Genomic DNA, 15,705 nt, shown 5'->3' on the forward strand with positions numbered 1-15,705 from the left:
GGGGCACACTTGGGTGGGGGGGGAGCATGGGGCACACTGGGGGGGGGGGGGAGCATGGGCCTGGGCAAATTTTTCTATTTGCAGCATCAGATACTATTTTAATGATGTTTGAGACAAGTGTATTGTGGAGGCATAGTGGATAAGTGGTGTAGTAGTAGTACAAGAACAGATGAGAGGTGTAGTAGTACAGGAATAGATGAGGGGCAGGGACATAGCTAGGAGCATGGGGCCCCATGAAACCTTGGTGACTGTGGGGGGGGAGCATGGGGGGAGAGAGCATGGGGCACACTGGGGGGAGGGAGAGGCATAGGGCACACTGGGGGAGGGAGAGGCATGGGGCACACTGGGGGGAGGGAGCATGGGGCACACTGGGGGAGGGAGAGGCATGGGGCACACTGGGGGAGGGAGAGGCATGGGGCACACTGGGGGAGGGAGAGGCATGGGGCACACTGGGGGAGGGAGAGGAATGGGGCACACTGGGGGAGGGAGCATGGGGCACACTGGGGGAGAGGGGAGCATGGGGCACACTGGGGGAGGGAGAGGCATGGGGCACACTGGGGGGGGAGGGAGCATGGGGCACACTGGGGGGGAGGGAGCATGGGGCACACTGGGGGGAGGGAGCATGGGGCACACTGGGGGGGAGGAAAGCATGGGGCACACTGGGGGGGAGCATGGGGCACACTGGGGGGGCATGGGGCACACTGGGGGGGAGGGAGCATGGGGCACGCTGGGGGGGGGGGGAGCATGGGGCACACTGTGGGGGAGGAGAGCATGGGGCACACTTGGGGGGGAGAGGCATGGGGCACATTGGGGGGGAGAGGCATGGGGCACACAGGGGGGAGGGAGCATGGGGCACACTGTGGGGGAGGAGAGCATGGGGCACACTGGGGGGAGGGAGCATGGGCACACTGGGGGGGGAGCATGGGGCACACTGGGGGGGAGAGGCATGGGGCACACTGGGGGAGGAGGAGAGCATGGGGCACACTGGGGGGGGGGAACATGGGGCACACGGGGGGAGCATGGGGCACACTGGGGGGGAGGGGGAGGGAGCATGGGCACACTGGGGGGGAGCATGGGGCACACTGGGGGGGGGGGAGCATGGGCCTGGGCTCCTCCTCCCGCCGCTGAGCCGAATATCCCCTCCCGGCAGCATATGGAGGTCCCTGGAGGAGTTTGAAAAATCGGGTGTGGAGGGTGATAGTGTCGGTGCAGGTGCTGTACAGTGGGATCGGGGGTCTGCACTGCGCCCCCCCGATCCCGCTGTACGGCTCCAGCACCCGCAGCAACATTATCACCGGACCCTTCAGCCTCCATCTACTGAAGTCTGCCTGAGGAGGGAGAGCGCCCAGCAGCGTCCTCTGTCCCCGCTGCTGACCCGCCCCCATAGCAGGACGAATACACGCGCTCCCTCCCGCCGGCACGTGGAGGTCCCCGGAGGAGGCTGAAGAATCGGGTGATACAGCCGGATCGGGGGGCGCAGTGCAGACCCCCAATTTGGCTGTACAGCTCTAGCAGCGACACTATCACCCGATTCTTCAGCCTCCTCCAGGGACCTCCATGTGCGGCCGGGAGGGAGCGCGTGTATTCGTCCTGCTATGGGGGAGGGTCAGCAGCGGGGACAGAGGACGCTGCTGGGCGCTCTCCCTCCTCAGGCAGACTTCAGTAGATGGAGGCCGCAACGAACGTGCCTCCCTCGCGGCCGCACGCATCCAATGATTTTTTTTTTTAATTCAATTTTCGATTTAAAAAAAAAAATCAAATCGATTCTCAAATTCTGGGCGAATTAATCGAATTAATTCGATTAATCGCCCAGCCCTAGTACAAAGAATAAATTGCTATAAATATTGGGGGGGGGGGGGAACAGACTACCAGTAGCAATGTTCTTTGTTGTTCATAACAACAAAAGCTCAGCTTTCATTTTACCACTTGGATGGGCCCAGGGGGTCTTAAAGTAAGTTGGATGCCGCCCTAGGGAGAACTGCAAAACATGGATACAACCACAGCTATCCAATCTCTGAAGCCGCAGGGCATCAAAAGCAAAGTGTTCGGGTTTGGATAAAGTGGCCCAACCTGAACATTTTAACAGGTTCGCAAATGTAATGCGTGGCTTTTTTTCATGCGGTTGCGTTTTTTTCTGGAACTTATTTTTCACTGTATGTGTTAATGTCTTTTTTGCACTTTGGGCTGTAGTCCATGTTCGGGTCAAAATGTCAACAAGATAGGGCTGGGCGATATTGGCCAAAATCAATATCGCGGTTTATCGCACAAGTAGCTGCGGTAACGATAATTGAACGATAATTATGACACGCCCCTTTTGCAAGCCACACCCACTTGCCCGTGCCAAAATGGGGATATTTTGTTTAAAAAAAGTAAAAAGAAACTCACTGAGCAGCAACTCAAGGCTGTGGATTTACTCTGTAGTCATTATTATTTGTCATTATTAGCAGAGTTATACAGCTACATACACACAGGAAGGGACAAGTCTATATATATATATATATATATACACTATGTACACACTGGAGGAAGGGGGACTGTCGCCACGATTTATGTGGTGAAACGTCGGGTGGGTGGAGGGTGTCTGTGAGATTTTAAATCACGGTTGTGATGTAACAGGCCCGCCATATATATCAAAACTAGTGGCAATTAGAGAGTGATACAGCTATTGGGTTGTGCTTAGGCTAAGCCGGCTATATGCTGAGCACCCCAGAGACGGCTACATCTGTTGATTTATTACATTGCTCGGCTATAATAGTAGCTACGATCATTAGACACTAAGTCAGGACGCTGATTTACACTGGTGCTGGGATAAAAGTCAGTTGACTAAACCATCATCATAAAGTAGCTCACAGTGACACAGGCGGTGTAGATCCTAGCACATAGACTATGGTGGAGATTTATCAATCATGGTTTATAGTGAAACTGGCTCAGTTGCCCCTAGCAACCAATCAGATTCCACCTTTCATTCCTCACAGACTCTTTGGAAAATGAAAGGTGGAATCTGATTGGTTGCTAGGGGCAACTGAGCCAGTTTCACTTTGCACCATGTTTGATAAATCTCCCCCATATCTTTATAGCAGTATTACAATATCTTTGGATATATAATGAACTGAATGAATGCTATCACTGTAGGTCCAGCCGCATTGCATCCACAGTTTTAACTTCAGTTATCGCACTTTTTACTATTATTAACAATAAAAGTTAAGTTTTATTATTAGAGTCTTGACAGTAGTTGGATAAACATTGTATTTGAGCATAGACATATAGCGTGAAGACTGGGGCAAAAACTTGTATAAGTGAGTGATAAGAGGCAGTGCAGTAAAGCTAAAGAAGAAATTGGCTGGTCTGTGCAGTAACCTGCCGCTACACTCACTGTCCCTATCCCAGCTGATCGTTATCTGGCCGGGGACCTCCCGGAGACCGGTGCCGGCTGTGAGTTACGGGGGAGGGGAGGGCTGTGTGGACGGCAGCAGCACAGTAGTAGCTTACCTCCTGAAGGCTGCTGGCTGTTACATGCGGGGGATAGTTGTGGCAGCGCACAGTGACTGGAGCCTCGGAATTGCTCTTGCTCCAGGTCACTGCTCTGCACGGCAATTGCCCTTTTTGACAGGACGGATCCCGGCAGAGACAGGAGGGGGCTGAGCGGTCACGGTGCAGCAGCAGCAGTCCAGTCCTCAGCCTGCAGGCGTCTGCCCTGTGCTTCCCGGGCAGAGAGATACAGGCGGGGACCGCAGGACACACCGAGGCTGCACTCACCTGCCGGGCTCCCCAGGCTCAGCGTCTGCGTCTTGGGACGGGGAGCGATAATCCGGATCCCGGACTGTAGTCTCGGAACAGTGATCGCCCTTCTGTCTCGGGCCTGGGATAAGACTCCCCTCATCCTATCAGCTACAGCCATGTCCTGTCTGCCCAGCGTCCCTGCACATACAAAATATGTGAAATACCGCACATATTTTCACGGTATACCGCCCAGCCCTACAACAAGAGTATACCTGCACACTGTTGGGGGGGCGGGGGTTAACTTACTGCCACCCCAGTCTTCTTGCAGTCAGTGGGAACACTGCTTTAGCCGCTGATTGGCTGAGATGACACTTGTGCCTTGTCATCTCAGCCAACCAGCAGCCGCAGCAATGTCCTGGTTGCAGTCTCTGATTTGCTGTTCTCACATTTAAAGGGGTATTCCCCCCAAGAGCTAAAAAAATGAAATGCTCCCAAACCTAGCTCCCAACCTTTTCTAAAAGATGTTTTATATTCAAGATAGGAAACTACATTTCCCATCATGCACTCTCTGCTGTCAGAGAGGGTGACAGTGCTCAGCAGCAGTTGCTGTCACTGTCTCAGTGTCCTCCCTCTCTTCAGTGCGCTGGATTAGAAGCACTAACCCGGCCCATTGGAGAGACTAAAGACACGTGATGCCGTCTCGGAGGGTGCAGGCCAGGAGCAGGGAGCTTGTCGGAGTGGACTGAGAGCTGATGATTCTATGCAATCCGTGGGGGTGGGGGCACCTAGATAACAGCAAAACTGTGCATAATCCGTAATAAATTTATATTGGAAAGATGGAAAGCTACGGGTGAGCAAAGTATTAATGCAAAAATAATTTTGAGGGGAATACCCCTTTAAGGAGCGAGAGCCCGGGCTCTGGTGAAGAATGAAGACATCTGTGATGAGTATAAATACGGACACCCCCCCCCAGCGCTGCTCTCATTCCAGCAAGGAAGGAAGGCACCTAACCCCCTTCTTTGCTGGGATGGGTACAGTGGAAGGGACCATTCACACTACGGAAAACTAAAATTCCAGGTGGAACCCCCCCGTCCGCAGCGCGTGAGGCATCCCATTCAAACAGATAGCAGGCGGGACTCCAAACGGAGTCCGTGGGTGGGGGTTCCGCTTGGTATTTCTGTCTGTTTTCCGTAGGGTTAAGTGAGGATGCCATGCATCCTCACTTAACTCATTGTGTGGCAGACTGTAAGCAGCATCTGCCAAGATGATGCATACTGTGAGGTGCAGAACACCAGTCAAAATGATGGGCTTTTTTAATTTTTTTGATTTTCAGATATGGGTATTCAGAGCATTGCGTCAGATTCGATAGACTACACTGATTGACTATTTTGATAGGTGTTCTTCACCTTACAGTATGCAGCATCTTGGCAGACGCTGCTTACAGTATGGAACACGCGAGGTTAAGGTCAACACTTAACTGTTTGTGTGCCACAGAGAACAATGTGGCACCCATGGGGTTAAGTGAGGATACATGCCATCCTCACTTAACCCCATGGTGGCCACATTGGTATTACACTGCACCTATCCCAACAAGGATGAGGTTTAATTGCCCCCTTTCTTGCTGGGATGGGTGCAGTGCTGGGGGGTAAATGGGGGCACTATTGATACTCACCACAGATGTCTTCTTTCTTCAGCAGAGCCTGGTACACTGAGCTACAAGTGTGCCAGGCTCTGGCTCTTCAAATTCGTGACAAATCAGCAGCTGATTGGCTGAGATGATGATGCACGAGCGTCATCTCAGCCAAACAGTAGCTGAAGCAGTGTCCCTGCTCAGCCGCTGATTGCATTGCGTTTTTATTGGCGTTTTCACTTAAAAAAGGCCCTGTTTTCTTTCCTAACGCTATTTGAGGCCAGGGTGCTTGCAATAAGTATTCATGCCTACTATACATGTGCCAGCAGAAGGAGACGCTAGGCGCCACTGGATAACCGGAGATTATATCTAGATACAACGTCTGCGTTTCCTGAAGTAAATAACGTCACCCAGGTGTAGCCAACGCCTGAGAAACTACATCCCCCAAAATCCGCAGCGGCCTGGGGCGGTGACGTCATCTTTACGCGCCTAGTTGAGCAGCGGAGTAGAGGTGAGTAGAACTGCGGCGTTTCCTTTGTTATGTGTGATCGTCCGTAGACTTCACTCCCTGCCGCGATGTTACTGGAGTGTTCTCCACGTCTGTCAGAGTGTACGTTCTGCGTGTGCCATCTCGTGTTAGGGCTGCCTGTATATATGGTATATCTGCAGACGGTGCGGCCATCTATACTGTGCATACCGAGGGGACTGGGATCTAATGTACAGAGTGGAAAGAAGAGAACACTTGTAAAAACAGTGTAACGGGATTGTAGAAAGGGAAGGGAGTGATGGTGTCCCATCTGTACTGAGTGAAGACCGAGCACGGGGTGGTGTATATAACAACTGGACTGGGCTCTATTGTATATCGCAGGGCTGATGTTACTGGCACACATCTGCCTTATGGGATTAGTTGTGTGCCACCTCTGCATGTGAGAGACGCCTCGCCAGGCTATGGGCAAAACCCACCAGGTTACCATCTTCCATCGACTTCAAAGAAATCATGGGACTCTTAAGGAAAAAAACAAGCCTGAGCCTAGGTTTCTCTAATATGAAAAGCTACAATATAGTGCTATCTCTGCTTACTGTCAGTGAATCAGGTATATGCACCTGTCTTTGTGTGTCAGCTCTGTATATTGTGTTATAGATGTTCTTAGAGTTTGGCTGGAACTATAATGTTTTCATTCACAGTTAGCAAGCAGAGATCTAAACCTAGGTAAATACATACATACCGGGGTGATGTGATGCAAAATCAGTGAAAAAACAATCCTGTGTTTACTGTGCAATAGTAATGACAGCAATGGGCAGAAAAGAAAGCTGAGGGGAAGTATGCAAACGGAACAATAAGGGAGATGCATAATGGCAGGGGCTGGCTGGCAGATTTTAGCCTGGGCGGCAAGGACACAGCACTGGCCCTTGATTGGCAGGCTAGCAGCCCATCCTTCAAGGACCACTCTGGCCCTTACCTGGTATTACCCTCCCCAAATAAGTGCGGGAAAGGAAGATACCACATGCGCCACAGAATTATAGTATTGTGGCCAGTGTTCCCTGCCACGAAAAGCCCTTGTAATTGTCTTACCTCCGGATGAAATGTCTCAAGCCCCTGAGTACTTTTTTAAACCTAGTGGTCTCTCACATGCTATATAGTATGTAATGAGAGCTATCCCAGGATATATATCTATTGGATTAAAGGGAACCTAGCTCAGGTGCACAGCATAGTACCTTAGGGTGCCTTTACACAGAGAGATTTATATGACAGATGTTTGAAGCCAAAGCCAGGAACAGACTATAAGCTGAGAACAGTTAATAAAGGAAAAACTGAGATTTCTCCTCTTTTCAACTCCATTCCTGGCTTTGGCTTAAAAAATCTGTCAGCTAAATCTGTCTGTGAATGCACCTGGGTTAAGGTACCATGCTGTGTACCTGGTGACCCTGTTATCAGCGCTGTAATCATTTACATTGCCCTTCTGGTTCTCTTATCTTGTTAAATCCATCAGCCCTGAATCTCTACAGCACCAGCTGTTATCAGAGGAGGTACTACAACTCCCAGCATATCCTGAGGGCTGCAGACTGTCAGTAAATGCTGGAAGTTGTAGTGTTTGCAGCTGTTGTACTTGGAGGATTATTGGTGTATTGTATACTGTAGGCTTTGTGGGAGATCAGAATACATAGTTCTGTGGGGGCTCAGTATGTGGATGAGACCCCAGAACAGAACTGATACCGTTATATACCGTTACTGACCAAATCAAATACACCAGTATATAAGAAGCATATATTATCACTGTGACCACAACCATTACCACCCTATACTAACTAATACCACCAAACCATAACTAAGATCCAGTATACCCAGACCAATAATACCAGTATAAAAGAAACAAATATCACAACCCCTTCACCACCGCCGCCATTACTTACTAACATCCACTGTACAAATACCAGGATCATCCCCATAAAAGGTTCTCATTATTAAAATGTGTCAGCTGGTTGTGATCTCATGTGTAATCGAAGATACATAATGAGCTGCTAGATAGCCACTTCTATCTATCTATCTATCTATCTATCTATCTATCTATCTATCTATCTATCTATCTATCTCAGGTATAAGAACACAGACAATAGAGCACACTTGTCAAACTCCGTCCCTCCAGTTGTTACAAAACTACAAATCCCATCATGAATGGACAGAGAAAGCATGACGGGAATTGTAGTTTTGCAACACCTGGAGGGACGGAGTTTGACACCCCTGATAAGTTATAAGACCTTATAAGTGATTATAGTGCAGTTACATTCAGTGACTCACAGTAGGCGTCTTCTCTGCATGAAGAGACGTCCACTTTTCTTTTTCTTCTCCATCTGGCTCCGGCCATCATGAAGGCTTCTCTGGCCATGACTCCTCTCCACGGGATCTGCCAGACAGACATTTTAGGCTTTTTGCTCCAGCAACATCCTCATTTATACATACCTCCATATAGAATAGCCCCCCCCCTCCCCCCGCTGCACATCTCTCCATATAGAAAAGCCCCCTGCTGTACATCCCCCATATAGAATAGCCCCCCCCCCCCGCTGCACATCTCTCCATATATAAAAGCCCCCCTGCTGTACATCCCCCATATAGAATACCCCCCCTGCTGCACATCTCTCCATATAGAAAAGCCCCCCTTCTGTACATCCCTCCATATAGAATACCTCCCCCCGCTGCACATCCCTCCATATAGAAAAGCCCCCCTGCTGTACATCCCCTATATAGAATACCCCCCCCCTGCTGCACATCTCTCCATATAGAAAAGCCCCCCTGCTGTACATCCCCCATATAGAATAGCCCCCCTGCTGTACATCCCTCCATATAGAATAGCCCCCCCCTGTGCATTCTCCCTTATAAAATAGCCCCCTGTGCATCCCCCCTCATAGAATAGCCCCCCTGTTCATTCTCCCTTATAGAATAGCCCCCCTGTGCATCCCCCTTATAGAATAGCCCCCCTGTGCTTCCTTCCTTATAGAATAGCCCCCCCCCTGTGCAACCCCCCTAATAGAATAGCCCCCCTGTGCATCCCCCCTCATAGAATAGCCCCCCTGTGCATCCTCCCTCATAGAATAGCCCCCCTGTGCATCCCCCTTATAGAATAGCCCCCCTGTGCATCCTCCCTTATAGAATAGTCCCCCCTGTGCATCCCCCCTTATAGAATAGCCCCCCCTGTGCATCCCCCCTTATAGAATAGCCCCCCATGTGCAGTCCCAATAGAATAGCCCCCTGTGCATCCCCCCTTAAAGAATAGCCCCCCTGTGCATCCCCCCTTATAAAATAGCCCCCCTTTGCACCCCCTTATAGAATAGCCCCCCTGTGCATCCCCCTTATAGAATAGCCCCCCTGTGCACCCCCCTTATAGAATAGCCCCCCTGTGCATTCCCCCTTATAGAATAGCCCCCCCTATGCATTCTCCCTTATAGAATAGCCCCCCTGTGCATTCTGCCTTATAGAATAGCCCCCCTGTGCATTCTGCCTTATAGAATAGCCCCCCCCTTATAGAATAGCCCCCCTGTGCATCCTCCCTTATAGAATAGCTCCCCTGTGCATCCTCCCTTATAGAATAGCCCCCCTGTGCAATCCCCCATATAGAATAGCCCCCCTGCTGTACATCCCCCCCATATAGAATAGCCCCCCTGTGCATCCCCCCTAATAGAATAGCCCCCCTGTGCATCCCCCCTTATAGAATAGCCCCCCTGTGCATCCCCCTAATAGAATAGCCCCCCTGTTCATCCTCCTAATAGAATAGCCCCCCTGTACATCCCTCCTCATAAAACAGCCCCCCTAAGCATCCCCCCTCATAGAATAGCCCCCCTGTGCATTCTCCTTTATAGAATACCCCCCCCCCCCCCCCCCCCGTGTGGCCACATGTGAGGGGTTTAAAAAAAAAATAAGAAAAACAACTCACCTCTCCTCGGGCCGGATCTTCAGTCTGCAGCAGCTTCTCCCTGCTGCTGCAGCACGACGGCTCCTCTCTCAGCTCTCAGGTCCTCAGCGGCGCGTCAGGGAAGTGACGTCACTGCTGGGGACCTGATGTAGGTGCCTGCAGACGTGCCTGCGCGCGGCACGTCTGCGGCTCCTGGGGGGATCAGGCAGCCCGGAAGAGACTGAGGGAATAGTGCGGCGGCCGGCCGCGCTATTCTTTCAGTCTCAATTATAGCAGAGGGTCGGCCACGGGTCGCGGCCCACTTATTGGTGGGGAAGACCGGCCCGGGAGGCACTTGCCCCCCGGCCCAGCCCACCCCTGCATAATGGGAAATGTAGTTTCCTGGCTGGCACCTTCTTTGTTATTGATCAGCTTTTAGAAAAACTTGTAACTCTGGAGCAGCAGCAGCTAGAAGGTCAGGAAATGGCTCAAAATACTCAGGGGACTTGGTGAGTAAGACCAACTAGCATTACATTTTTTAGCATTTAGGGTACAAACACACACACCGTATACGCAGCGTATTTACTGCTGCAATACGCAGCAAATACGCAGCAGATTAGATCTAAATAACTGAACACAGCATCAAATCTGCTGCGTATCTGGTGTGTGTGTTTGTACCCTTAGGTGGATAACCCCTTTAATGCCCCCTTGTGGTAAAACCCAGTGTTTAATGAGACCACTGCCTAATGGTACGTTTACACAGAGAGATTTATCTGACAGAGCCAAAGCCAGAAATAGACTATAAACAGAGAACAGGTTATAAAGGAAAGACTGAGATTTCTCCTCTTCTCAAATCCATTCCTGGCTTTGGCTTAAAAAATCTGTCAGATAAATCTCTGTCTAAACCCACTATGAGACATAACTATTTATTTTGACAGAAAAAAAGGGAAATTTTGGCAGCACATCTATGACTCACACTGCAGGTTGCACGCTGCTTGTGGCTTAAGTACAGACAAAAAACAAAAGGTGCAACAGCAACCCACAGGTGCAAGGGCCTACCGTGTACACTCCTCCCAGCGTACACACGGTAAACACCTTGCTCTGTAGATATTAAAAATTAAAATGTAAACATTTTTTTTTACAAAAGTGAGGATCTTAGCAAACTATTTGATCAAACTGAGTGTACCATGTCGCCACGTTAAGGCGTCTCCAGAGACACGGTCCCTACTCTAGCATTTTCACACTAGCAATGGCCTCTACTGGGCTGAATAAGCCTACAACTCGGCAGATAGGAGCCAAATGATCTCTTTTATAGCAGCCTTGGGACATGGGTGTGTACGCTGGGAGGAGTATACACGGTAGGCCCTTGCACCTGTGGGTTGCTGTTGAACCTTTTTTTTGTCTGTACTTAAGCCACAAGCAGCGTGCAACCTGCAGTGTGAACAGAGTCATAGATGTGCTGCCAAAATTTCCCTTTTTTTCTGTTGAATGTGGGGGGGGGGGGGGTGGCGGCTACCTCCTGTTGGCTTGCACTCAACCAATGTCCAGCCATGTTACGCTCAGCCAATCGCGGTTGAGCTGCTGATAACGCGGCAGAGAGGGGCCGGCATGAGGGACAGATGGAGCCGTTCGGCCGGCCTCCCGAAGACTATGTCATTGTCCCAAGATGGTGGGCGGGGGTCTAGCCTGGGTGGGGGGGAAACCCTGGGAAGAGGGCCATTCACATACATAACGTACATTACAAAGTTGTATAACTTTGTAATGTGTGTTTTGTGAATAATTGTTTAGCGCCGCACTACCCCTTTAGGGCCCTATTCCACAGTAACGATAATCGTCCGATTATCGTTCGGTGAAATAGAGAGAGCGATCAGCCGATGATCGTGTCATCGGCTGATCGTTTATTTAGGGCCATACCTAAAATCATCGTTCCCCCACCGCGCATCGCTACGGTTGAATAGCGGTGCGCGGTGGGCGACAATTTAACAAGCAGCAGCATCATAAATTACCTGTCCAGGCTTCTTCTTCGCACTGTCTTCATCCCCGGGTCCCGCGCGCTCTCTTCAGAATGGCCGGCAGCTGACGGAGCGTTCTGCCAATCACAGGCCGGGACCCGGGGATGAAGACAGTGCGCAGAAGATCTGACAGGTAATGTATGTAACGATGTCCTTGCAGCCCTCGCAGCCCTCGCTCAACGATCATCGGGCCGTGGAATAGGCCCAGTAAACGAGCGGCGATCTAGCAGATCACCGCTCGTTTACATAGTTGATCGGGCCCTCCTTAGCCCGTGGAATAGGACCCTTAAAGAGGATTTCCAGAGAGCAGGAAAGGTCCTACCTTTGTGCCACTTCCTCCATCTGTTCGTCCTGGCTGATAACTTCCGCAGAGTTGCGGGCAGTGACCAATAGCTGCCCTATGTATCAGTGAAATGATAGAATCAGGGTTTGATCAAATCCCGGGAAATGATAAAATGACCAAGCCGTTCCATTTCCCCCTGCGACATACCTCCTGGCAGGCACCACAGCAGGAGCAGTAGCAGGAGGGCCCATGATAGTGCACCGGCATCCTGTCACCTCCCAGCAGGCACCACAGCAGCAAGCGGACTGCGAGGAGGACCAAGATGTCGCTGTAACTCCTTCGCGGCAGGCATGGCGGCAGATGCGGACAGGGAGCAAAGCCAACAGGCTGGGGGAGCAGGGAGGCGATACAGTAAGCAAATTTTATGCTGCAGGAGAAATCATAGAATTCATTCCATGATTTCCCTTAAAGGGATCAGGGATTTGATCAAATCCCTGACTTTCTTCAGGGAAATGATAGAATGGCATGGTCATTTCATCATTTTCAGCGATTTGAATAAATACCTGATTCTGTCATTTCACTGCAACATATAGATAACTGCCAATCAGCAGCTAGTGGGCGGAGTTTTCTGCTTCTCATGAATATTTAGGACTACAGTACTGGGCTCATTCACATAATGGGCTTTATTCGGATACATACACCTTTTAACGGCGGATGTATCGGAATGCTCTGCCGCCGCAGGGCATGTGACAGCTGATCTCCCCCTGAAACTACCCGGAGTGGAAGATTCTCCGCTCCGCATAGTTTTTTTTTTTTTAAACTCAGTTTATTAGAATGAGTGCCACAGAATCACAAGTGTAAGCATAAAGGCATGAACACGGTGAAAGATAACAGTGTGGTATCATGTTACATACATCAATAGGATAACAAAATCCAACTTAACGGTCCAACAGGGACCAGTACCCAGTCACAGAAAAAACAATAATAAACTGTCAATTAGGACCTCCCTTCATGGTCAGAAGTCATAGTGAGTGGAGAGGCACTCCACAAACCCCATACCTTATCATGTTTCTTGAGGCATTTCCTATGAGTGAACACCACTCTTTCATATTCCACTATTTTATTAACCAATGATATCCACATTCTAGTTTTAGGGGGTCGTCTGTCCATCCACCTCAGGGCAATACTCTTACGTGCCATAAATAGCGATTCCCTTATACATATACGGGTATGGTGAGGCCAGGTCTCCTCATCTAGAAGCCCAAGTAAACAAATAGCGGGATCTAACGGGACAGGTGTTTGAACCACCTCTGATAGTAGGTCCGTCACCTCTTTCCAAAAACTATGTATGTGGGGGCAGGCCCAGACCATATGCCAGAAATCTGCTGGTAGATGGGTACATTTAGGGCAAGTTGGCTCTGGAATCCTACCCATTCTACACAGTCTGACGGGTGTAAGGTAACTTTGGTGTATAAAATAGAGTTGGGTCATTTTGTTATTTACTGCGGGGGAGACATGTAAGTGGGATTCCAACAGTTCTTCACAATCCTCGTCAGTAAGAGAGGGAATATACGTTTTCCATTGTCCCAGAGAGGGGAGAGGATGATTATGGGCTTTAGCACGAATTAGATAATCATACAGAAAGGAAACCAGGCCTCCCGGACCCTGGGATCTGATGATGCCTATGAGTGGATAGGAGGAAATCCGAGCTCTTGGTGGAGCAAACTGGGCATTCAATGCATGCCTGAGTTGCAAAAAGCGGTAGAACTGAGAGTGTGGAATTTCATGCTTGTCTCGCAAATATTCAAAGGAGACCACTGTGTCATCTACAAAGACGTCTGCTAGGGTGTTGACCCCCAACCGTGACCAAAACTGGCAATCAGGGAGACCACATAAATGTGTAAGCAATGAGTTCTGCCAGAGACCGGACTCGGACGGGATATCAACGTACTGAATGGTAGTACGAGCAAGGGACCAGACCTTACGGGCCGTTTTGTGCACAGGAAGGTAGTCTGCCCTTGGGAGGACGTCAGCCGTGAGAAGCGACCATAGTGAAGGGGGAGGGAAAGAGTCAAGGAGCATCACCTCAGGGGGGGTAGGGGGGTCAACGTGGGTCCATTGCGCCAGGTATTTAAGCTGGCCTGCAAGATAATATAGGAAAATATCGGGTAGGGCCATGCCTGCTAAGTCTTTTGGCCTTTGCAGCCTAGCTAGTTGGAGCTTGGAGCGGGATGGTCCCCAAATAAAGGAAGTTACAGCCGAGTGTAAGGATTTAAAAAACAATTGGGTTAGTGGAACAAAAACATGTTGCAGATCATAAAGACACTTAGGGAGGGTAACCATTTTAACCAAATTTATCCGTCCGGCGACAGAGAGAGGCAGCGAGCCCCAGATCCGGAATTTGTCCCTAAAATGGATCAGAAGAGGATCCACATTCAGGGTTATAGTCTCCGAGGGTGTTTTACATATGTGTATGCCCAAGTATTTAAATGTGCGGATCACCTTCAATCCCGCCACCATTGAGCCCTCCAGGCCATCTCTAGTAGGACTAAGGTACATGAGAGCAGACTTAGACCAATTAATGGTCAGACCGGAATAGCGGCCGTAGTCATTAATAATAGTGATGGCTCTGGGTAAAGATCTATCAGGGTCTGACAATGTCAACAATAGATCGTCAGCGTACAGGCTAACTCGCTCCTCTCCCAGGGAATGTGGAATACCAGACAGGTCACCATCCCTCCGGAGTAGGGCTGCCAGGGGTTCCATGGAGAGGATAAAGAGGAGGGGGGACAGGGGGCAGCCCTGTCTCGTCCCGCGCCCCAGCCGAAAGGACGGGGAAAGCAAGCCATTCAGAGCAATGGATGCTTCAGGGTGATGGTACAATATAGAGACCCAAGAGATAAAAGTGTCACCAAATCGGAATCTCCGTAGCACCTCCACTAAAAATGGCCACTCGACCGAATCAAAGGCCTTGGCCGCGTCCAGCGAGGCCAAGGCCCAGTCCCGCCCAAGAGACACTCCAAGCTGTGTGACTATCTGAGCACGACGCAAGTTATCTGAAGTGCTCCTGCCAGGCACAAAACCTGATTGGTTGCTGTGAATGAGATGTGGAACTATTTTGTTAAGGCGGAGTGCTAGCACTTTAGTGAGCAATTTATAGTCAGAATTCACCAACGAGATTGGGCAGTATGAGCCACAATCAAGTGGATCTTTATCTGGCTTCAAAATGAGCACTATGTTAGCGTTAAAGCAAGAATCGGGAAGCCTACCTAACTCCAGAGATGCGTTAAGGACCTTTAGGAAGGCGGGCAGAAGGTGATCGGAGTATTGGGCATACACCTCTATAGGGATTGCATCCGGACCTGAGGCCTTACCTCTCGCCGTCGCCTTCAGTGCCTCCTGCAATTCCTCCAGCGTAATGGGAGCATCAAGCTGGGTTCGGGTCTCCTCCGTAAGCTCAGGTAACGGGATGTTAGACAGGAATTGGGCTATTTCCTCTGTAGAGGGTACAAGATGAGAGGTGTAAAGGTCAGAATAAAAGGATGCAAATCTGCTCACTATATCCACACTAGCGGTCAGGATCGTACCCTGGGAGGATCGTATTTTGAGTACTGCTGGAGAGGCACTATTGCGATGGATTAGCTGAGCAAGGAGGCTACTTGATTGGTTACCCAG

At 50.1% G+C, this 15,705-nt stretch overlaps 2 protein-coding genes across 2 annotated transcripts in view; one reads left to right on the top strand and one right to left on the bottom strand.

The window, feature by feature from the left end:
* The window catches only part of LOC138799488 (gastrula zinc finger protein XlCGF66.1-like), a 35,722-nt gene extending 27,453 nt beyond the window's left edge, over positions 1–8,269 (bottom strand). Inside the window, exon 1 of the mRNA XM_069980745.1 lies at positions 8,148–8,269. Coding sequence (XP_069836846.1) covers positions 8,148–8,268 — 121 coding nt within the window. The 5' untranslated portion in view covers position 8,269. The remainder of the gene's footprint in view (positions 1–8,147) is intronic.
* LOC138799483 (zinc finger protein 154-like) overlaps positions 5,823–15,705 on the top strand; it is a 61,295-nt gene continuing 51,412 nt past the window's right edge. Inside the window, exon 1 of the mRNA XM_069980730.1 lies at positions 5,823–5,861. The gene's annotated coding sequence lies outside the window, so the exon portion shown is untranslated. The remainder of the gene's footprint in view (positions 5,862–15,705) is intronic.

The sequence above is a fragment of the Dendropsophus ebraccatus genome, chromosome 8 (genome assembly GCF_027789765.1).
Source record: "Dendropsophus ebraccatus isolate aDenEbr1 chromosome 8, aDenEbr1.pat, whole genome shotgun sequence".
In the NCBI taxonomy this organism is placed as follows: domain Eukaryota; kingdom Metazoa; phylum Chordata; class Amphibia; order Anura; family Hylidae; genus Dendropsophus; species Dendropsophus ebraccatus.